Consider the following 23,794-nt stretch of genomic DNA (forward strand, 5'->3'; position numbering starts at 1 on the left):
TCGTAGGATCTAGAGTGCAGGCTCAGTAGTTGTGGCACACCGGCTTAGCTGCTCCGCAGCATGTGGGATCTTTCCGGACCAGGGCTCGAACCCGTATCCCCTGCATTGGCAGGCGGATTCTTAACCACTGCGCCACCAAGGAAGTCCCCAGTGGGCTATATTAATGGTACCTTTTTCAAAATCCCCCACTCAACCCTGCCAGGCACACTTTACAGACCTGCTAGAGTGGGACGTATTTCTTTCTCTGGCAATACTTCCATTACCATCGGAAGAAAAACTAAAACAAAGGTGTGTGATTGCAAGTCACAGGAACATGTTTCACTATGAAGGAGAAATCAATATAAGATGGGCTGCTCCAAGCAATGGAAGTACCTCATGGAGAAGCAGTTTCAGTGCCGGGGACCCCACAGAAGCAAGCTGAAGAGTTACTGACAGCAGCCACCGACGCTGGGCTGTCACCGGGTGCCCAGCGGTGCTGGTCGCCCCTCGCACACAATCTCACCTGCCTCTACTTTCTTCATTTCACAGATTAGAAGACAAATTAAGCAAGAGACAGTGAAATGCCCAAGGTCAAATTTCTAGAAAGCAGTGCAGGTGGGATTCAAGCCCGCGACAGGAATGGAGAGCCTGTGCTCTTCACCCAGTGCTGAACTGCCTCTGACAGCAAACAGCCTTGGACAAGACACGACCCACTTGTAGTATACAAAGTAAAAAGAGAAAACACGGTGAGAACGACCCACAGCTCGTTAGCATTCCGTTTAGAAAGAACAGTACAATTATATTTATCCTTAGTAACAGCATCTCTCCTAAAAACAGCCAGCTTTAGGCATGGCGGTTTCCAGTTCTTGCTCTGCAGAAGGCCTTAACTGAGATTTCAAAAGTCTGAAAACTGCCACTTTGCTGACTGCTAAAATCAGCCAGACCAAATTTTAAATCACTCCCACTTCACTGAGAAGTGAAATACACAGATTTCAAAGGAGTGTGATATTAGGAAGTATGTTTAGAAAAGAAGGATTAAATCACACACCAACCTTCTTGCAGTTGTTGCAACTGTCTCTTGAGAGAAGCCAGTTTATCCTGATACATCCTGTAAAAAAAAAAAAAAAAAAAAAAAGGAAAGCCACACTCAGAGACAAAAATATCCAATACCCAATTCAATAATAATCTACATGCAGAAATTACCTGGGCTTTTATGGAAATGTCATTAATGTCCCTTAGGGAGAGAGAAAACTAAAGTCTGCTGGTGGTTTAAAATGTGCCCACAGCTAAAGGGATCAGAAAGGGACAAGGATCTGTGGTTTGAATGGTATCCCAGCTTTGCAGTTTCTCCGGTGTTCTCTCACCTTTAGAGAATCAGTCTAAAATCTACAAGTACGAAGACATGCAAGTTTAAATAAATAAATGATAAACACAGGCAAGAACACACACAGAAAGACTGGAAGTGTGAAGCCATTTTCTTGGGGATTCAGAAGCGTGACATACACACGAAAACGTAAAAAGCGTTAAATGCAGGTCTCATATCAACTCTACAATCAGATCATAAGTTCCAAAGGAATAAGACTATGCCTCCAGCACATTTTTCTATATAGACAGCACTGCTGTGTAAGCACTGCGTTAATAAACCTTCACATCATTTTTAAAAACACTTCTCTTTTATGATCAGAGAAATGACAGCAATTCAGTAACAAAAGTTAAAATGCAGGATTTATTTGCAGCCCCAGTGGGATAAGAACACACAGTACACACAAAGCAAAAGAACCTGGCATGTTTTCACCCCCCTCACGGTGAATGGATTATAGGCAATTATATACCCTGGTAAGTCTGTTTGAATGGTGGATTTCACACGTCAGTCACGTTTCAGCAATATTTTTGCTTCTACCAGAAAAACACCCCCCGGGCTTCCCTGGTGGCGCAGTGGTTGAGAGTCCGCCTGCCTATGCAGGGAACACGGGTTTGTGCCCTGGTCTGAGAAGATCCCACATGCCGCGGAGCAGCTGGGCCCGTAAGCCATGGCCGCTGAGCCTGCGCATCCGGAGCCTGTGCTCCACAACGGGAGAGGCCACAACAGTGAGAGGCCCGCGTACCGCAAAAAAAAAAACCCCAAAAACCCCAATTTCACAGTGACAGAAACAGGACTTGCAACCAGTCCAACAGGTAACAGGCACAGCAGCCTCTCGATCACTCCAGTAAGGGCTGCAAACACAACCTGTCTGTCTACAGGCTGAGGAAGAGTAGGCAGAATCTCAGAATTACACGGAAGGCCTTTTTTGTTTTTTGTTTTGGCTGCGCTGCCCAGCATGTGGGATCTTATTTCCCTGACAAGGGATGGAACCCGCGGTCCCCCGCATTGGAAGAGTGGAGTCTTAACCACTGGACCACCAGGGAAGTCTCAAGGCCTGATTCTTTTAGGGAGAATGCTAATGCTTTCAATGCTCATCTTGAATCACAAAGAGCATTCAATTTTAATCAAAATTATTTTCTACACCATCAAATATTAAGGGGTACGTTCACTTAAACACACCAAGTATAGGAGAGGGAAAGGATGAGTAAGCTGCACACAGGAAGTCAATATTTGGAACCCAATATTTAATTTTTTTTTTTTTAACGTGAAGACCACTGGCCAGAGGGGGGAAATGGTGTTTAATTTTCCGTATATAATTTTCCACCACAGTGAGTGTGCCAGACTACGTCTTTGAATTCTTAGTAGGTCTTTGAAAGAGAGTATTAACAGATTCAAGAAGTAAACAAAAACAACAAAATTCAGATTTGGAAAAAGAATAGGTATGTAAAAATACATCTCAAATGGGTCCAGGTAAGTCAGTAAGAAGCCTGGAGAGAGTACAAGTAAAATAAAAAGCCAGCACAGTTTCAGGGCTGAAGCTGTGAGAAAAATCACATCAGTTATTAAAGCAATCCTTTATTTGGCACTGGTCAGATCTAGCTGAGCTTCCCCTTTGGATTCCAAAGCGTGAAAAGGATGACAGAATCCAGATGATGGTCACAAAACATTCGTGTATACAGAAAACATTCTATAAGGAAAGGAATGTGGATCATCCAGTTTGATGGTAAAGAATTTAAAAAACAGAATCAAGATCCTCAAAATACATTCCACACATACTTATCAGATCTGTTATACTGTTTTGCCCAGAAGTTTCCGATTAGAGGGAGTAGTTTTAGTTTCTCTGAGGCGTGGCTCTGCTGGAGGCCTGGGTGCTGATGCGGGTAAGGGGAAAGGGCACTGGAGGAGTCTGGAGCCCTGCTCTCCAATCCTGGTCTCCCTGAGCTCTCCAGGCATCGCCGTCCAGCTAGTAGTCAGTGCTCAGGTGGGGTCACGCCCATCTAAGAACCAAGGAGCTGTGAAACACCATTTCCCCCCTCTGGGCAGTGGTCTTCACATTAAAAAAAAAAAAAAAAAGGCAAGCGTTCTCTCCTGTTACATGGCCTTATTTCCCAGGAACATTTCCCTCCAGATTCTTTCTAGCCTTCCCTCAAAAGATTCTTATCACAGGAAGACTGATTAAATGTGACAAATTTAAAGGGGGGAAATTGCACACATATGCATGGTCTTTGGAAGCACTACGTGAAAACCATACATACGAAATCACTATTAAAGATGCCCTTGTCAATTCTGTATTCCAAAGAAGAAATGTAAAAACCATACTCACTGTTCCTTCATTTCTACATAGTCTTCTTCATCATGCTTTGCCAGGTCGGTTTCGCTAGCATCCTCAGTGTCTGTGTAAAAAATTAGGGAAGATTTGTTAAAATCGTAATTCGTAGAGTTGGTATCACCTGACACAGTGACACTTCACAAACTTCTATAAAATGAATTTATACTCAATGCAGGCCTGCGTGAAGCCATCAATGAAAAATATTACATCTAATTACTTCAGAAAAGAAAACGCCATTTCCAACTTGTACACAGCCAGATTCATCCAAAGAGCCTGCCTTTATCTGAAGTGCAGCCAGAGAACAGAGTGCATCAGACACAGGTGGTCACAGTCAAGGCTGCGACTTCAGAAGAAACAACACTGGCAGTTCAGTTAAAGGATATGTGGGTGTTAAGACTGGAAAACTACAGGCAGCAAGCCCTGCTCACTACTCCTAAACAACCTAATATGTACATTCTCTTCTGGTAAATGCCAGTTTGAACCCCTAAAGGATTTTACATCATATATACAAAGGAGAATCCAAAACAATTAAAGGAACTCTAATAACCGAAATATTTTCAAAGGGAGAGGGAAGAAGACAAGAAGATCAAACAGAAACTGTTTCAGAACACTTTAAACATTGGTTTTAATTTTTTTAACATCTTTATTGGAGTATAATTGCTTTAAAATGTTGTGTTACTTTCTGCTGTATAACAAAGTGAATCAGCTATATATATACATATATCCCCATATCCCCTCCCTCTTGTGTCTCCCTCCCACCCTCCCTATCCCACCCCTCTAGGTGGTCACAAAGCACCGAGCTGATCTCCCTGTGCTATGTGGCTGCTTCCCACTAGCTGTCTATTTTACATTTGGTAGTGTATATATATCCATGCCACTCTCTCACTTCGTCCCAGCTTACCCTTCCCCCTCCCCGTGTCCTCAAGTCCATTCTCTACGTAAACATTGTTTTCAGAATAAGCAAACGGCTGGAGTGTCTACCTAACTTTAACAGCCCTACTTGAGGTGGGGGAACAAAAATCAATTTTTGCTTCACTACTCCCCCTTGTGGGCATTAAAAAACAGTACAAGTGATTCACATTCAAATTCTCTGGTTAAGCCTTGTCTTCAAATGTAATTTAACCAGATTGTAATTCATTTCTTCAATTTCGTATCTTCACATACATATGACTTTTTTTTTTTTTTTTTTTTTTGGTACGCGGGCCTCTCACTGTTGTGGCCTCTCCCGTTGTGTAGCACAGGCTCCGGACTTGCAGGCTCAGCGGCCATGGCTCACGGGCCCAGCCGCTCCACGGCATGTGGGATCTTCCCGGACCGGGGCACGAACCCGTGTCCCCTGCATAGGCAGGCGGACTCCCAACCACTGCGCCACCAGGGAAGCCCACAGCTGACTTTTTAAAGGTTGTTGCAGACTCAATCCTCCACCTACCTTTCCCCCTCCTTCAGTGAAGAAGCCTACCCAGAGCAGTCACGTGCCAGCCAGCCACAGTACTTGGCACTTGGGGAACTGAGATGAATAAAACATACTCCTGATTCCAAACAGCTGGTCTAGCTTTTATTCCACGGCCCTATTTTGTTCACCCATATGTTCGTCTCTTTTTATCTCCTCTTTTCTTCTCTCTTGCCCTTTCGTGTTTCCTCATCTTTCTCCTCCTGCAGCCAGCTCCTTCCTCCATTCCAGTGTTCCTCAAACTTACCAAGTTTATAAAGCCCAGTTTGAAAAGCCAGGCTCTCAGAGGCAGTAATCATAATGTAAAGAGTGTGGAACTGAAAACACAACACCTGAGGACCATTAAGCAAATCCCTATCTCCCGCCCCCCAACCCCGTGCCTGTTTCCCCAATGGTGAAAACTGAATATTAGACCAAGGACCAAGCCACGTGCTTTACACCTGTATCTCATTTTATTATCGCACCTACGCTAGTAAGTAGGTACTACTGACAGCCTCACTGCAGTTGGCGAAACTGGGGCTCGGAAAGCTAAGTATTATAAATTGTCTAATATTAAGCTGGGTTCAGTGAGCCAAATTTACACCTAATTCGATTTGCCTGGTTCCAGCCCTCGTACTTTTAACCAACCTGTCCCGCACTGCCCAAAGTAGGGCTGACTTAAGCATTTCCCCGGGGTAGGGGGAGAGAGGCACCTTGGTAACTAGAAAGCTAAACCGGGCTTTGCTCTGAGCCTCTCAGGAACTAAATAGAGAAGAGTACTCCGTGGACCCAATGAATGGCTTTCTCATTCCAACCAGTGAAGACCTGAGGTTCAGAGACAGCTGGGGGAAGAGGGGCAGAATCTTAAAGGGAACTACAGCTCTGACAACAGCTTCTTAAGGCCCTTCTCCGCATAACTGTAGGGATAAAACGTCCTCAGGGCTTCGCCTTCCACAGCACCTGTCGGGATAACTTCCGGGAGCCGCGCTCCTCCCCGCGGCCCCTCCAGCCGCCCCCAAACCCCAGAGGTCGCCCCGCCCCTCTCCCAGGCAGCCCCACCCCCTCCCACTGCTGTCCCATCCCCGCCCGGGGTTGTCCGGCCCGCGGGAAAACGTACCTTCGTCCGACTCGCGGCCCCGGCAGCTGCGCTCGTCATCCTCGGCGCTCTCCAGCTCTTCGTCCTCCTCGGGGTAGTACTCCGGAGCCGGCGGCGCTCCAGCCGGGGCCGGAGCTGGAGCTAACAGCCCCGCAGCACTCATGTCGCCTCTGCCCGCAGCTGAGCGTGCCACCCGGGATCCGCGGCCGCGCGCCCTGCGGACTCCACGTCCGCGTAGCAGCGCCCGAGGGAGCCGCCAACTCGAAGAGCCGGAGCCGCGGCGACCCCTTCCCTGTCTTCGCCAAGCTCCGCCCCGCGCGCTCGCTCTCGGCAACGGGGACCTCGCGCCGGCGGCGACTTCCGGGTCGGGAGCTGCCCGAGGACCGCCTGACTCTGCTATCCTAGAGAGAGTAGAGAGGCCGCCTGACGCCCCCTTCGCCTTAACCCCATCTCCTTCATCGCCGTCTTTAAAATCCTCAACGGGTAGTGGAGAAAGGCGGAGACAGGCTCTCTGGAGTTAGGCAAATCCTTGGGTAGGCCCAACCGCGGCAAGGACCCCGAAGCTCAGAGGCCACTTCCGAAAACAGCCGCTAGGCGTCGCCTGGAGCCAAAACTAAAGAGGTTTGTTTTTTTTTTAAGGGACTTGTGAGGCAGAAGATTTGAAGGGCTCTTGGCAGGTGGAGGTGGTCTCTTTAATTTAAACAGGTGAACGACATGAACCATCCCATTTATAGGTCGGGAAACCTAGACATTTAGAGTTCGTGTAATCATCCCGAAGAAAAGGAGCGTGGCTCCTCCCCTGACTGATTAGAGCTTTATTAAGAACTAAAATAAAAACGAGGATGCTAATATTCCATCCTGGGGTCAGTAAAACTGTATTTTCCCAGTCGGTGGGAGTCCTTTCTTTTTGTGTAGGTTTGTTCAATACGGTATTATCCCGACTTTACAGATAAGAAAAGAGCTGTCAATTGCCTTTAAAAAAAAAAAAAAGCGTCCAGGCTGCCTTGTTTAGACTCTCAGACCCAGGTCCTCTACAGTACAGCTGCCTCATATTTCTCAGAATATAAATTTTTTAAAAGGTGGTTTTCCCCAATCCAATAACTTGCTAACCAACTCTCAACTGAGCAAGTGGAACATTTGCCTGCAGAAAGTTAATTAGGCTCAGGAAAGGAAGGTGCTAGCTGGTAACTTGGAAAACGAGAGTTGAATATCTGCATGAATTAATTTGTGTGATTATCTCTGAGTAGAAGGGGACACGGTGTTATAAGCTTTGCTTAATGAACAAATTGAGGATGTCCTTTGTCTTGGTGTGTGTAGCAAGAAAAGGGATGGTTAATGGTTTGTCCAAAGTAACCCTACTCTTTACGTTGCACCCAAGTCTCCATAGAAAAAAAAAAGTAACGTACAAGCAGTAAACTTGAACACAGATGTAAAAGCCAGACTGGAACCCAGTACTCTCATTCTCAGATCCTTTGTGACCAAATTTATCTCTGAATTGGCCCCCACAGAGTCTCCTCAAAGTGAAAAAATATATTCTCATCCCGTTTATTTTAACATTTGTTATTTTCTACCTTGTTGTAATTAAAATCTTGCCTGTACTTGTGAGGGATTCTTCCTCCCAACAAAACTCAAGAATTTTCAGAATGGAATGCTGCAATGCTAAATAAGAGGCATTCTCATGGCTCCCTGTGGGTCCACCGTCAACATTTAAACTAGAATTTCAAAGCTGTCTCTTGTCCAAAGGATGAAGTTATTTTCTTTATGCTGTTAGGTCACGTCTAAATTATTTGTAATTGACTATCTTGACCAACTTGCGTTTCCATCAATAGCAATAATCATAGACCAAACCAAGCACCAACATTTTAAAAATGAGAGTTCATCAATACAATGATATATCGATTTTTTTTAAAAAGAGTTGATATCATTGCTAATTGGTTTCCTTTCAAGACACTGGCATTTTTATCTTGCTAACATTTTGTCTTCTTTTTAAAAAATATTCATTTATTTATTTGGTTGCACAGGGTCTTAGTTGCGGCACATGGGCTCCTTAGTTGTGGCATGTGAACTCTTAGTTGCAGCATGCACGTGGGATCTAGTTCCCTGACCAGGGATCTAGTTCCCTGACCAGGGATCGAACCTGGGCCCCCTCCTTGTGAGCATGGAGTCTTATCCACTGCGCCACCAGGGAAGTCCCACATCTTGTCTTCTTGGCTGCAAATAACATCTGTTAATGATCATGCATTTTTTTATATGACTAGACAGAACTGAATACTTGCGTTGTGAAAATCTACCCCATTTCTTCTGTCCATATTGCAACTGGTAGCATCAACACTCAGTAAAGGATGAGGACCTAGTCAAAAAAATTCTCTCATGACTTTAGTCTTACCCAACTTTTATAGTTGTCTAATATGATTTTGGACAGTCTGTAAAAATCAAGTTCCCTTAAAACCAAGTACCCTTTTTACCACCTTAAAATCACTCTACATCCCTTCCCAAAATGGCACTCAGTCACATCGCTCAGGAGACATCTACATCCAAATTCATTTTAGAGGAAGTACTGCCAGCACTCTTCTACAGGCCCTCTCTACATACCCTAACACTCAAATCTTAAAGGGGAGCATCTTAATTGAAATGGGTATGATTTTAAAACACTAGGAAAAACATGAATAGTGTTTAGAACACAAATTTTGTTAGCAGGAGTTAAAAAAGAGTTAATGATGGAAAGTTTTCTAAGAGCTAAGTCCTGCATACATCTGACAATGCTTAGGAACAAACTGTGTTCCTGAAGTGAAACAATGTCTTCACAAAGTTCATAAACTTTAGGATTTAGGGGTGAAGGTAGCAGTTTTCAGTTTCCAGTATTGATTTAATCAACATATCCAGTTTCAAAAAAATATATAAAGAATGGCTCCGAGTTAACACCATGCACTTTCTCCCCTGGCAAGCTCCATCTTGCAGCTTGGATCAAGATGGGTCTCTGGTTATCACGAGTTGCACTTGGGTCAAAGTTCATTATACTTTGGCCACTAGTTCCCACAAAATCATTAAAATCATTTCCTGTGGCCCTGAAAAAGAATATGTTGAACAGGCTTACTGAAGCCTTGCTAAAGCTAACAAGGGTTCCCCTACCACACAGTTCCTGTTCCTACTTGTCAAGATGATTATCATAACCCACAAAGTGAGTATTTCTTAAGTTTTGTCCTTGTACCTATCAAAATGTGCCCCGTCAGTGTTGAGTGCCTGTGTGCTGAGTATGCATCTAGTACATAGATTTTTTTCCCCCAACAGCATCAAACTAACGTCTCTAGAACGCAGTGCAAGTAAGGGCAACTCCCTTGCCAAAGATATAAAAGACTTTAAATCCAGGAAATTTACAAGTCCTGAGTAAATAAATGCCATTATTAATTTGTGGTAGAATTACTTAGAAAGCTGTGCCAGGTCTAACGGGGGAATGGGGGCCTCAAAGGCTCTAACATGGTGGTCCCAGGGAGTCCCAGAGGGCCTCGGCCTCTGGGAGTCTCCCAAGAAAAGTAAAGGCTCAGTGGGGAGTGCCATGAACTTTGACCCCAACTCAGCACAAACAAGGCAGACCGCACCCGAGGCGGGCCAGTGGATAACTGAAGTTGCAAGCTCTTCCGCATCTGAGGAAACCCCGCCCCATCCCGCACCGCCCACCTTCAACTTCGCCAATCCTTGGGCGCCATCGACAGCTCGGTGTCCCAGGCACCTCCAATCAAGTACCTATATCCGGCCCCAGGTCTGCGCCCCACGATCAGGGAAGGTCAGTAGAGAGCCTATCGGAGCCTGTCTGGGGGCGTGGTCGGGGGCAGGGGGCGGGCGGGCTGGGACGGCGGGGCGGAGCGCGCTCGGCGCAATCGGGTGCGATTGGCCACCCCTGGCAGGAGCCGCACCTCGGACAGCAGCAGCGGCGGCCGCGGGAGGGTCCGTGTGGCTCCCGGTGGTGGCGGCGGCGGCTGTGGGGACCTGCGTGAGAGAGTGGGACCCGACGCGGAGACCGCGGGCGGAGGTTCCGCGCGGCCGGACCCGACACTCAACGACTGGACCCGGGGATCCACCGGGGAACAAGCGGCAGAAGAGCGACTCGGTAACAAGTGTGGGAGAGGAAGCGGCGGCGGCGACGCCGGGCCCGGGGTGGTGACAGCAGGTCTGAGGTGAGAGCACCGGGGCGCGGAGAGGTGACAGAATGAGTCGGGGCGAGGGGACCCAGGGCGGAGTGGGGTCGGCGAGGACCCGAGTGAGGGGAGTTCCGGGAGTGGGTTTGACAGTCTGGACTGTGGAGAGGAGATCCCCAGAGGGGCCGGCCCCGCGGGTCTGAGAGGGAGACCCCGAGAGGACTTGGGACAGAGCGGGTGTGAAGGGAGGGGACCCCCAGAAGGGCTGGAAAAGTGGGTCTGAAGGGGCACCCCCAGAGGAGCCAGGACAGTGGTTCTCAAGGGAGGGTACCCTGAAATGGGCAAGGACAGCGGCTCTCAGCGGCAAGGGAACCCCGAGAGGGCTTGGGACAGCAGGTGTGTTGGAGGACCCCGAGAGGGGCTGGAACAGCGACTGTGACGGGGGACCCCGCGGGGGCTGGGGACCCGGGTCTGAGCGGGGACCCGGGGGGCGTGCGGTGGAGGCGCGGCCCCGCCCCGCTTGGGTGAGAAGAGGGGGCCTGGGTCCGGGTCGCGGCGCCGGGTGAGTCGGGACAGCCGGCCTCCGCTCCCCGGGTGCACTCAGCCGAGCTTCCTAAGGGCGGAGTGGGAGACGGGGGATCGCCTGAGCCCCCGTGACTCTGTGGGTGACTCTAAGGAAAGGGGATTATGTAATGAGACATCTTCTAGGAGAACGCGCAGGCTGGAGGGTCTGGCCGAAGCGCGGGGATCTTGGAAAGGGCAGGAGCGAGGGGCTGGGGACCTCTTCTCACTGGCCCCCTGGCTTCCCGTTTGTTTCTCCGAGTTGGGCTTGGATGCCTTGAAATTGAGGGGCTTCCTGAACTCGATAGCTTCATCAGGATGAAAAAGTTGGAGAGGACTTCTTTAACTCACCGCAAACCGAGTGGAAAGGGAAAGGGACCCTTTTGGAGATGCAGGTTTTGGGTTAATTAGGCTGTTGATTTTGATAGACCCTGCCTTTTTCACTTCGGCTCAGCAGAGAGCTTAGAAAGTTTTTCAGGTTCGGCAGCACGTCCGTATCACTGTTTACAATGCAGACTCAAAGGAACTATATACTAAGGTGGACTGTTTATCTTTGATGTGTTGGAAAGATAGTTGGAAGATCGAACTAAATTTTGAAAAGAGGTTTTGGAGTCGCCAAACTAACAGCACTTTCCAATTGGATTTCTAATTCTAAAAGCTACCAGGACTGAGTTTTAGACATAATTCCAGGACAGGCTAAGGATAGAGATAAGCCTATTTAAACCGGACACCGTACGCGCTGGTGGGAGGCAAGTGTGTGTCTATTAAAATGCTGAAACGAATAGTGGAAAGCGATAGGGGGTGGGAATTGGGGGGCAGCCTCCTACTTTGATGGATATGAAAATTAAACTAATGACCAGGCTAGTTGTTTGGAATACTTAGGATTGTTAATACCGCCCCGACTACTTCTCGAATGTTCTCTTGAATGCACACGCTTTGTTACGGTTGCACACAGCAGTTTTGCATTTGAATGTTTTAACCTCTTTTTCTCTGTGTTGCTTCTCCTCACCCCGTATCGTTGCGACGAGCTTCTTTTTCATAGAAGCAGACTTAGAAAATGATGGTTTGAGGGAAATACTAGGGAATGTAATTATTCTATCATTTTGCAGTTATTTAGATATCTTCTTTGTTTCAGGTTTAGAATAATGTCTTATTGGAAGCCTTTGCCCATGTTCAGTAATGGGCAACTAAGAGGAAGAAAGGAATGCTGTACTGTTTTCCAAAGACATAATGTAGAAGGCTTACAGAGAACTGCCTATTTAAATCCAAGACAAAAATTACTGAAGACATCTTACATCAGGGTGATAATAAGTAGAGGGAATGTGTCATTTGAGGATTCTTATTTGATATTACCTGATGCAGAACAGTTTTTATATGGTTTCAGAGAGCATGGAGCTTGGTGTGGTTATGAAAATTCCACCAACTAGACGTCCTCCCCTAAGAAACAGAAGTTATGGAGGTGAGGGGAACAACACAAATACAAATTTAAAATATGAGACACTATATTTAAGATGTATTAAGTGTAACTTCTTTTACATTAAATTTATTTTTCCAGAACCCTAGGTAGAATTCAAGTAAAAGTAAGGTCAGCTAACTCAAGAGGGTTATTTACAAGGGGCATGTATTCCTTATGTAGGGCATGTAACCTAGGAGTTGGTATTTGGAAGGATTGGGAATCTCAGTAACAGTAATTCTGCAAAGTAATAGAAATGTTTAAATGTTTGAGCATATAAGCTCTTGCATCGTGCTTGTTAGCTCATTTCTGTCTGGTGCAAATGAAAAGTGTCATTGTAATAGAGTTTTTAGTGATAGGAAGGGTCTATAGTAACTATTCCCAGGGACAGGGGGTGGGGGTGGCGGGTAGGTTAGGAAGGTAGGAATTCTGTGGGAATTTATTTTCATTTGTTTCACAAAATAAAACTACACTTTGACAAGCTATTAATATGTAAGTTAGTTACACCTATGCTCATTTTAACTCTTTTCTTTTCAATTGAAAGATATAATCAAAAGAAGAGTTAAGAAGGAGCCTTACACTTCCATATGAGCGGTTATAGCCACCGGAGAATGCAGGTTCTTTTTGGTGTAGAGTTCTTAAACTATCCTTAGTCTTAGTTTAGCAGGATGCAAGTAGTGCCCAGTAAATACAATAACCCACTTTATACTTTCTTTACCACTTGAGTCATATACAGGCAAACCATTGTAATCTCAGAGTCCACCTTGATATCTAATTTGGTTTAATGTTTAAGCCAACCTGAATAAAAGTTCTCATTGCTTGTCAGTGTTCATACTTGTTGGCTTCAGTGGTATGAGGGAATGAATGAAAACTAACTATTGGTACTTTAGAGTCTGTTTATTTAGAGTTTATTTTAGAGCCATTAAAAGCATCTTTCCTTTATAGTCTTTTCTTCCAGTCTTTGTTTCTTCCCTCTCCCTAAAAAGAAAGCACACTGACAGACGGACAGAGGGAAAGCTTCCATCGAAAAGTGCTTTGTGACTGTCCTAAGAGAAAACTTCTTTTCAATCTTCAGTGAGAGAGTCCCCTCAATCAGAGAGGATAGTTTTGAATTAGTAATTTTGAGTTATGGGATAATGTACAGTTTAGTTTTGTGATTATTTAATTATAACATCCATTTAATTGGTTACTTTGTCATTTGTAAGGATACATTAAAAGTTTGTTACTATTCTTAAACTCAGAGTGACCTTAGTAAAAAAAATTTAATGTCTAACTAATTATGGATTAGATGTGTTGAATATATGGGCCAAAACGTGATATAAGTCATTTACAAGCTATGGGCAACCAAGTTAAAAACAAGTATTCAGAATTTTTATGATAGTAGGAATTAAATTGATAAATTTTATCATTCCAGGTACATGTTATTAAAGTTACCTAAATACTTTCTTTCTTTTTTTTTTTTTTTGCGGTACGCGGGCCTCTCACTGTTGTGGCCTCTCCCGTTGCGGAGCACAGACTCTGGACTCGCAGGCTCAGCGGCCATGGCTCACGGGCCCAGCCGCTCCGCAGCATGCGGGATCCTCCCGGACCGGGGCATGAACCCCTGTCCCCTGCATCGGCAGACAGACCCCCAACCACTGCGCCACCAGGGAAGCCCTACCTAAATACTTTATAAATCAACCTAATGCATTTTTTTCTGCCTGACCTGAGATTTGTTAGAGACATTGGAGTATATTTAAAGTCTTTGTAAATTATTTCTATTTTACAACAGAATGACATAGGAGTCAGTTTTTTGATTTAACACAGATCTGCTCCTAACCATGGTCTGTCTCACAAATACACGTTTATCACCCCCAGAGTGAGTGAGAAAAGGAAGATGCCTTGGAATAAACATTTTACACCTAGCAAAACCTACTCCCATGTGGCCCATGTGGCTTTAGCTCCTAACCCTAGGAATTGACATACTGGTGTCTAATGTTTGGGGCCCTTTCACCTCACCCCTGGCCTCAGTGAAAATGATGGATACCAAAATCAACCCCATATTTGTTATGCTTATTATTTTAGTCAATTATCAAAGTACTCATTGGAAGACTTCAATTTTACTTCTTTCCACTATTTTTGATGGACAACGGGATAACCTTTTATTTCCAAATCAAACTAGGACTCTGCAGTATTTATTTTTATATGTGTCACTTTCTGTCTAGTAACACTGGCTTTGGTCCATAGCAATCAAGGCTTATGACAATTCAAATACATTTTATTTACCCATTACAATAGATGGCACTAATCAAGGAAGAATGCTCTTAAATAAAGTAATAACCTCATTAGTCTTGGGAGTAGGCACACAAAACAGAATTGGAGTTCATGGCCAATTTTCCATTCTATTCTGAACATTAGCCTTTACTTTTTGAAGACTTTGTGTGTAAATACACAAATATTTCCCCAAACCACATAAATATAGTTTTTAGCTGATCTGGGTCAAGACTTAATAGCAGAGATACAAAATTACATTATGCTTCACGTACCTTTATGCGTCCCGTGTCTCTTGTGAAAATTTCTCTTCTGTCACTGTATACCAGTTCCTTGTTTACATGTGTTTTTCTTTCACCAATTTGTGAGCACGTTGAGGTTAGAGATGGTCTTGATCATCTTTGCATCCCCACGCCAAGTATAGTACCAGGCACAGAGAATGAAGGATGCTCACTAGATGTCAACTGAATGAGTGAATGAATTAATAATCAGTAAATTAGTAGATTATATTTATGTTCACATTTAGTTTCTTTTTTTTTAGAATTTTATTTAATTTTTATACAGCAGATTCTTATTAGTCATCAATTTTATACACATCAGTGTATACATGTCAATCCCAATCGCCCAGTTCATCACACCACCACACCCACCCCCACACAGCTTTCCCCCCTTGGTGTCCATATGTTTGTCCTCTACATCTGTGTCTCGATTTCTGCCCTGCAAACCGGTTCATCTGTACCATTTTTCTAGGTTCCAAATATATGCGTTAACATACGATATTGGTTTTTCTCTTTCTGACTTCACTCTGTATGACAGTCTCTAGATCCATCCACGTCTCAACAAATAACCCAATTTCGTTCCCTTTTATGGCTGAGTAATATTCCATTGTATATAAGTACCACAACTTCTTTATCCATTCGTCTGTTGATGGGCACTTAGGTTGCTTCCATGACCTAGCTGTTGTAAATAGTGCTGCAGTGAACATTGCGGTGCATGTGTCTTTTTGAATTATGGTTTTCTCTGGGTATACGCCCAATAGTGGGCTTGCTGGGTAATATGGTAATTCCAGTTTTAGTTTTTTAAGGAATTTCCATACTGTTCTCCATAGTGGTTGTATCAATTTACATTCCCACCAACAGTGCAAGAGGGTTCCCTTTTCTCCACACCCTCTCCAGCATTTGTTGTTTGTAGATTTTCTGATGACGCCCATTCTAACTGGTGTGACGTGATACCTCACTGTGGCTTTGACTTGCATTTCTCTAATAATCAGTGATGTTGAGCAGATTTTCATGTGCCTCTTGGCCATCTGTATATCTTCTTTGGAGAAATATCTATTTAGGTTTTCTGCCCATCTTTGGATTGGGTTGCTTGTTTTTTTGATATTGAGCTGCATGAGCTGTTTATATATTTTGGAGATTAATCCTTTGTCTGTTAATTCGTTTGAAAATATTTTCTCCCATTCTGAGGGTTGTCTTTCGTCTTGTTTATGGTTTCCTTTGCTGTGCAAAAGCTTTGAAGTTTCATTAGGTCCCATTTGTTTATTTTTGTTTTTATTTCCATTACTCTAGGAGGTAGATCAAAAAAGATCTTACTGTAATTTATGTCAAAGAGTGTTCTGCCTATGTTTTCCTCTGAGAGTTTTATACTGTCTGGTCTTACATTTAGGTCTCTAATCCATTTTAGGTTTATTTTTGTGTATGGTGTTAGGGAGTGTTCTAATTTCATTCTTTTACATGTAGCTGTCCTGTTTTCCCAGCACCACTTATTGAAGAGACTGTCTTTTCTCCATTATGTATCCTTGCCCGCTTTGTCATAGATTAGCTGACCATAGGTGTGTGGGTTTATCTCTGGGCTTTCTATCTTGTTCCATTGATCTATATTTCTGTTTTTTGTGCCAGTACCGTATTGTCTTCATTACTGTAGCTTTGTAGTATAGTCTGAAGTCAGGGGATCTGATTCCTCCAGCTCTGCTTTTTTCCCTCAAGACTGCTTTGGCTCTTCGGGGTCTTTTGTATCTCCATACATATTTTAAGTTTTTGGGGTGTTTTTGGTTCTAGTTCTGTAAAAACTGCCATTGGTGGGCTTCCCTGGTGGTGCAGTGGTTGAGAGTCCGCCTGCCAATGCAGGGGACACAGGTTCGTGCCCCAGTCTGGGAAGATCCCACATGCCATGGAGCGTCTGGGCCCGTGAACCATGGCCACTGAGCCTGCGCGTCCGGAGCCTGTGCTCCACAACAGGAGAGGCCACAACAGTGAAAGGCCCGTGTACCACAAAAAAAAAAAAAAAAATGCCATTGGTAATTTGATAGGGATTGCATTGAATCTGTAGATTGCTTTGAGTAGTATAATTGTTTTCACAATGTTGATTCTTCCAATCCAAGAACAAGAACATGGTATATCTTTCCATCTGTTGATATCATCTTTAATTTCTTTCATCAGTGTCTTATAGTTTTCTGCATACAGGTTTTTTGACTCCCTAGGTAGGTTTATTCGTAGGTATTTTATTCTTTTTGTTGCAGTGGTAAATGGGTGTGTTTCCTTAATTTCTCTTTCAGATTTTTCATCATTAGTATATAGGAAAGCAAGAGATTTCTGTGCATTAATTTTGTATCCTACAACTTTACCAAGTTCATTGATTAACTCTAGTAGTTTTCTGGTGGCATCTTTAGGATTCTCTATGTATAGTATCATGTCATTTGCAAACAGTGACAGTTTTACTTCTTCTTTTCCAATTTGTATTCCTTTTATTTCTTTTTCTCCTCTTGATTGCCATGGCTAGGAGTTCCAAAACTACCTTGAATAATAGTGGTGAGAGTGGACATCCTTGTCTTGTTCCTGATCTTAGAGGAAATGCTTTCAGTTTTTCACCACTGAGAATGATGTTTGCTGTGGGTTTCTCATATATGGCCTTTATTATGTTGAGGTAGGTTCCCTCTATGCCCACTTTCTGGAGAGCTTTCATCATAAATGGGTGTTGAATTTTGTCAAAAGCTTTTTCTGCATCTATTGAGATGATCATATGGTTTTTATTCTTCAATTTGTTAGTATGGTGTATCACATTGTTTGATTTGTGTATATTGAAGAATCCTTGCATCCCTGGGATAAATCCCACTTGGTCATGGTGTATGATCCTTTTAATGTGTTGTTGGATTCTGTTTGATAGTATTTTGTTGAGGATTTTTGCATCTATATTCATCAGTGATATTGGTCTGTAATATTCATTTTTTGTAGTATCTTTGTCTGGTTTTGGTATCAGGGTGATGGTGGCCTCATAGAATGAGTTTGGGAGTGTTCCTTCCTCTGCAGTTTTTTGGAAGAGTTTGAGAAGGATGGGTGTTAGCTCTTCTCTAAATGTTTGACAGAATTGTCCTGTGAAGCCATCTGGTCCTGGACTTTTGTTTGTTGGAAGATTTTTAATCACAGTTTCAATTTCATTACTTGTGATTGGTCTGTTCATATTTTCTATTACTTCCTGGTTCCATCTTGGAAGGTTATACTTTTCTAAGAATTTGTCCATTTCTTCCAGGTTGTCCATTTCATTGGCATTCTGTTGCTTGTAGTAGTCTCTTAGGATGCTTTGTATTTCTGCAGTGTCTGTTGTAACTTCTCCTTTTTCATTTCCAATTTTATTGATTTGAGTCCTCTCCCTCTTTTTCTTGATGAGTCTGGCTAATGGTTTATCAATTTTGTTTATCTTCTCAAAGAACCAGCTTTTAGTTTTATTGATCTTTGCTATTGTTTTCTTTGTTTGTATTTCATTTATTTCTGCTCTGATCTTTGTTGTTTCTTTCCTTCTGCTAACTTTGGGTTTTGTTTGTTCTTCTTTCTCTAGTTCCTTTAGGTGTAAGGTTAGATTGTTTATTTGAGATTTTTCTTGTTTCTTGAGGTAGGCTTGTATAGCTATAAACTTCCTTCTTAGAACTGCTTTTGCTGCATCCCATAGGTTTTGGATTTTCGTGTTTTCATTGTCATTTTTCTCTAGGTATTTTTTGATTTCTTCAGTGATCTCGTGGTTATTTAGTAACGTATTGTTTAGCCTCCATGTGTTTGTGTTTTTCACATTTTTTTCCCTATAATTGATTTCCAATCTCATCATTGTGGTCAGAATAAATGCCTGATATGATTTTAATTTTCTTAAATTTACTGAGTCTTGATTTGTGACCCAAGATGTTATCTATCCTGGAGAATGTTCCGTGCGCACTTGAGAAGAAAGTGTAATCTGCTGTTTTTGGATGGAATGTCCTATAAATATCAATTAAATCTATCTGGTCTATTGTGTCATTTAAAGATTCTGTTTCCTTATTTATTTTCATGTTGGATGATCTGTCCACTGGTGTAAGTGAAGTGTTAAAGTCCCCCACTATCATTGTTTTATTCTGAATTTCCTCTTTTATAGCTGTTAGTAGTTGCCTTCTGTATTGAGGTGCTCCTATGTTGGGTGCTTATATATTTATAATTGTTATATCTTTTCTTGGATTGATCCCTTAATCATTATGTAGTGTCCTCCCTTGACTCTTATAATATTCTTTATTTTAAAGTCTATTTTATCTGATATGAGTATTGCTACTCCAGCTTTCTTTTGATTTCCATTTGCATGGAATATCTTTTTCCATCTCCTCACTTTCAGTCTGTATGTGTCCCTAGGTCTGAAGTGGGTCTCTTATAGACAGCATATATATGGGTCTTGTTTTTGTATCCATTCAGCAAGCCTGTGTCTTTTGGTTGGAGTATTTAATCCATTCACGTTTAAGGTAATTGTCGATGTGTATGTTCCTATTACCATTTTCTTAATTGTTTTGGGTTTGTTTTTGTAGGTCCTTTTCTTCTCTTGTGTTTCCTACTTAGAGAAGTTCCTTTAGCATTTGTTGTAGAGCTGGTTTGGTGGTGCTGAATTCTCTTAGCTTTTGCTTCTCTGTAAAGCTTTTGATTTCTCCATCGAATCTGAATGAGATCCTTGCCCAGCAGAGTAATCTTGGTTGTGGGTTCTTCCCTTTCATCACTTTAAGTATATCATGCCACTCCCTTCTGGCCTGTAGAGTTTCTGCTGAGAAATCAGCTGTTAACCTTATGGGAATTCCCTTGCATGTTATTTGTCGTTTTCCCTTGCTGCTTTCAATAATTTTTCTTTGTCTTTAACTTTTGCCAGTTTTATTTTTATGTGTCTTGACGTGTTTCTCCTTGGGTTTATCCTTTATGGGACTCTCTGAGCTTCCTGGACTTGGGTGGCTATTTCCTTTCCCATGTTAGGGAAGTTTTTGACTATAATCTCTTCAAATATTTTCTCAGGTCCTTTCTCACTCTCTTCTCCTCCTGGGACCCCTATAATGCGAATGTTGTTGCATTTAATGTTGTCCCAGAGGTCTCTTAGGCTGTCTTCATTTCATTTCATTCTTTTTTCTTTATTCTGTTCTTCAGCAGTGAATTCCACCATTGTGTCTTTCAGGTCACTTATCCATTCTTCTGCCTCAGTTATTCTGCTGTTGATTCCTTCTAGTGTATTTTTCATTCCAGTTATTGTATTGTTCATCTCTGTTTCTTTGTTCTTTAATTCTTCTAGGTCTTTGTTAAACATCTCTTGTATCTTCTCGATCTTTGCCTCCATTCTTTTTCCGAGGTCCTGGATCATCTTCACTATCATTATTCTGAATTCTTTTTCTGGAAGGTTGCCTATCTCCACTTCATTTAGTTGTTTTTCTGGGGTTTTAGCTTGTTCCTTCATCTGGTACATAGCCTTCTGCCTTTTCATCTTGTGTATCTTTCTGTGAATGTGGTTTTTGTTCCACAGGCTGCAGGATTGTAGTTCTTCTTGCTTCTGCTGTCTGCCCTCTGGTGGATGAGGCTATCTGAGAGGTTTGTGCAAGTTTCCTGATGGGAGGCACTGGTGTTGGGTAGGGCTGGGTGTTGCTCTGGTGGGCAGAGCTCAGTAAAACTTTAATCCACTTGACTGATGATGGGGTGGGCTGGGTTCCCTCCCTGTTGATTGTTTGGCCTGAGGCAACCCAACGCTGCTGCCTACCTGCGGTCTTTGGTGGTGCTAATGGCGGATTCTTGGAGGGCTCACGCCAAGGAGTACTTCTGAGAACTGCTGCTGCCAGTGTCCTTGTCCTCAGGGTGAGCCACAGCCACCCACCGCCTCTGCAGGAGACCTTCCAACCCTAGCAGGTAGGTCTGGTTCAGTCTCCCCTGGGGTCACTGCTCCTTCCCCTGGGTCCCGATGCGTACACTACTTTGTGTGTGCCCTCCAAGAGCAGAGTCTGTTTCCCCCAGTCCTGTCAGAGTACTGCAATCAAATCCCTCTAGCCTTCAAAGTCTGATTCTCTAGGAATTCCTCCTCCCGTTGCCAGACCCCCAGGTTGGGAAGCCTGACATGGGGCTCAGAACCTTCACTCCAGTGGGTCGGCTTCTGTGGTATAAATGTTCTCCAGTTTGTGAGTCACCCACCCAGCAGTTATGGGATTTGATTTTATTGTGATTGTGCCCCTCCTACCGTCTCATTGTGGCTTCTCCTTTGTCTTTGGATGTGGGGTATCTTTTTTGGTGAGTTCAAGTGTCTTCCTGTCGATGATTGTTCAGCAGTTAGTTGTGATTCTGGTGTTCTTGCAAGAGGGAGTGAGAGCACGTCCTTCTACTCTGCCATCTTGGTTCAGGCTCCCCACGCTTAGTTTCTTATATTCACTGAGGGCTTTTAGTACATCAGAAGGGTGTTAAAATAGTGATTCTGTTGGAACACAAGAACAAATGTTAGCATTATTTATCTGCCATGTAAGAAACAGCATGATAGTGTGAATTGGAAAGAGAAAGGGCCTCAGACTCAGAGAGACCTAGGCACCTATTTTCGCTTTGTCACTATGCCAGCTGGCTTACCCTTGTTAAGTTACTTAAGTCTTTAAAGCTGTCAATTCTCTCATCTATAAAATAAGAATACAGAACTCACAAGATTCTTATAAGGAATAAATGAAGCAATTTATGTAAAGCACCAAATGCAGTGATAAATGCATAGGAAGCGTTTAATAAGTGGTAGCTGCTTATTATTTTAATCACTTGAAACAATTTTTTAGTGCTGTTTTTTGCTTTACTCTCAGTATCTAATCACTTGCTGAATCCTACAGCTCCTGGCTCCAAAAAGAATAATTAAGAGATTCATACATAGGGAAACTGAGCCTCAGGGTGAGTGACTTCCCAAGGCCATACAGACAGAGATAAACTTGACCACTGTGGCCTAGATTTGTTTTTTCAACTGAAGACACTTTTTACTTTATACCTCTTAAAGGTCCAAGAAAGAGCTAATGAGAGCCCTAATAATGGGCTAGGGAAGGACTGTGACAATTTTCCAGCCTCCTTCTTTTTCGTCCTTCCTATATACACTGTTGCTCTCTTATTTCCCCCTAGGGTACAGCTGTGATTTTGTCACTCCTGTGTTCAAAACCTTTAATACCCCTTGGCCTACTAAATTCAGTACAGATTTATCAACCTGTTTGGGGGCTTTGGGATTCCTAGAGCCCCATAATCTATCTATACCTGTATCTATATATCTATGTCTGTCTCCTGTGCCCCGGCCAGAACAGCCTGCTTACAGTTAACCACTTACTGATTTGCCACCTTCAGGCATTTATTCCTGCCATTTCTTTTCCCTAGAATGCCTTTCCTGTTCCTCATACTTCAGACCTCCTTTTTTTTTGGCTGTGCTGCGTGGCTCGCATGATCTTAGTTCCCTAACCAGGGGTGGAACCCAGGCCCTGGCAGTGAGAGTGCCAAGTCCTAACCACTGGACTGCCAGGGATTCCCCAGACCTACTTTTAATGCCATCTTTCTTGGGCCCTTCTCTGATCATCTTTTTTGCTACTCTCTCCTTTAAATTCCCTAAGTACTTTCTTTGTGTATTTTCTTATTACACTAATATTCTCTGTGATCATACATTATAGGGTTTGTATTTGTCTGATTCTTCCTAAATGTCCATCTTCTTGATTTTAAAAGGACGGTGTCTTACACATCTAACCAAGCGTCTTGTAACTAGTATCTGTTCAATAAATATTTGTCGAATCGCGTTAAATTTAAACACTTGTTTTAGGTTCAAAAATAATGTTTAAATATAATTATTGCTACCAGTGAAGATAACGGATAGTTCTTAAGTGAAGAACTTACTTCTGACCCTGACAGTTGGTAAATTGATGCCACTGGTAGCAAGTATTTGGAAACTTGTATGTCCACATTCAGCATGATAATATTCCCTGAAGTGGCCTTTGAGTGTTGGGGATTTGTTGTTTTGTTTCCTTAAGTGATGTTTTTATCTGTAAGGAATGGGTTCCAACTTCAGGTCTTTGGACGTCTGTTTACCTTCCTCCAGGTATTAGGAACAAGTGAAATAAGATTTTCGGTCATTTGCAACAGAACGTGGTGTTCAGTTGAGTCAGAGATGGAAGCTGGAAGAGCTCTATTACCCTGGTCTTCCAAAGGGCAGTTCCTTACTTTGTGATACAAGCAACTTGCAACTGTGAACAAATAAGCTTATTATCCTTATTTTTCATATTGTATTCTTCTCCGTATTGGGGAGAGGACACCATTCTGACACACCAGATATTTTATTTATGTCTTCGTTTGTCTTATATCCCTACACTAGAATTTGGACTCCATGAGAGCAGAGATTTTTTTTATTCATTGCTGTCTCCCCAACTCATAAAACAGTGCCTACCTAGCATGTAGTAGTTGCTCAATAGAGATTTATTGACTGACTAAATAGATGAATTTGGCTCTGGGAATTCCTCCAATATGTTGGCTAAAAAGAAGGTTTCGTTATTTGAAACATAGGAAGTAAAATCCTAAGGAAATAAAGCATGTCTGGGAAGAGTAGAGTTTATCTGTGTATTTTATTCTCTGGGCTTTACTTTTTTTTTTTTGGAGCAGGCTTGAATTTAGTGTATTTTTGTTATATTGAATACAAATAAAAGCCATTCCTACCACGACATCATACATCCAATATGACTGTGTCCCAGTCTGGCTACAGTCAAAGAAAGCTATGTTCCTTGTAATAAAATCTATTGGAAGCTGCTAAAATGGCCCTTAGGCGGTAAAGGCTTGTAAGACCAAAATTATAACAAAATTCAGTACAGGGGCATTATCCCATTAAAAGCACTTCACTTGTTTTTCTTATATCCTGATATTAACCCTGAAAATTGGTCAAATCAAGCTCCTGATGTTAATTTGA

At 43.0% G+C, this 23,794-nt stretch overlaps 2 protein-coding genes across 2 annotated transcripts in view; one reads left to right on the forward strand and one right to left on the reverse strand.

Annotated features, from left to right (window-relative positions):
* The window catches only part of SUDS3 (SDS3 homolog, SIN3A corepressor complex component), a 42,803-nt gene extending 36,305 nt beyond the window's left edge, over nucleotides 1-6,498 (reverse strand). Inside the window, exons 1-3 of the mRNA XM_082668452.1 lie at nucleotides 6,218-6,498; nucleotides 3,666-3,735; nucleotides 1,032-1,087 (exon numbers count right to left, since the gene is read on the reverse strand). Of these exons, the coding sequence (XP_082524578.1) occupies nucleotides 1,032-1,087; nucleotides 3,666-3,735; nucleotides 6,218-6,359 (268 nt within the window). The 5' untranslated portion in view covers nucleotides 6,360-6,498. The remainder of the gene's footprint in view (nucleotides 1-1,031; nucleotides 1,088-3,665; nucleotides 3,736-6,217) is intronic.
* Nucleotides 6,499-10,136: 3,638 nt separating this feature from the next.
* Nucleotides 10,137-23,794, forward strand: part of TAOK3 (TAO kinase 3) — a 187,182-nt gene continuing 173,524 nt past the window's right edge. The window contains exon 1 of the mRNA XM_082668453.1: nucleotides 10,137-10,368. The gene's annotated coding sequence lies outside the window, so the exon portion shown is untranslated. The remainder of the gene's footprint in view (nucleotides 10,369-23,794) is intronic.

Source organism: Grampus griseus (genome assembly GCF_964374135.1).
Source record: "Grampus griseus genome assembly, chromosome: 12".
Lineage (NCBI taxonomy): Eukaryota > Metazoa > Chordata > Mammalia > Artiodactyla > Delphinidae > Grampus > Grampus griseus.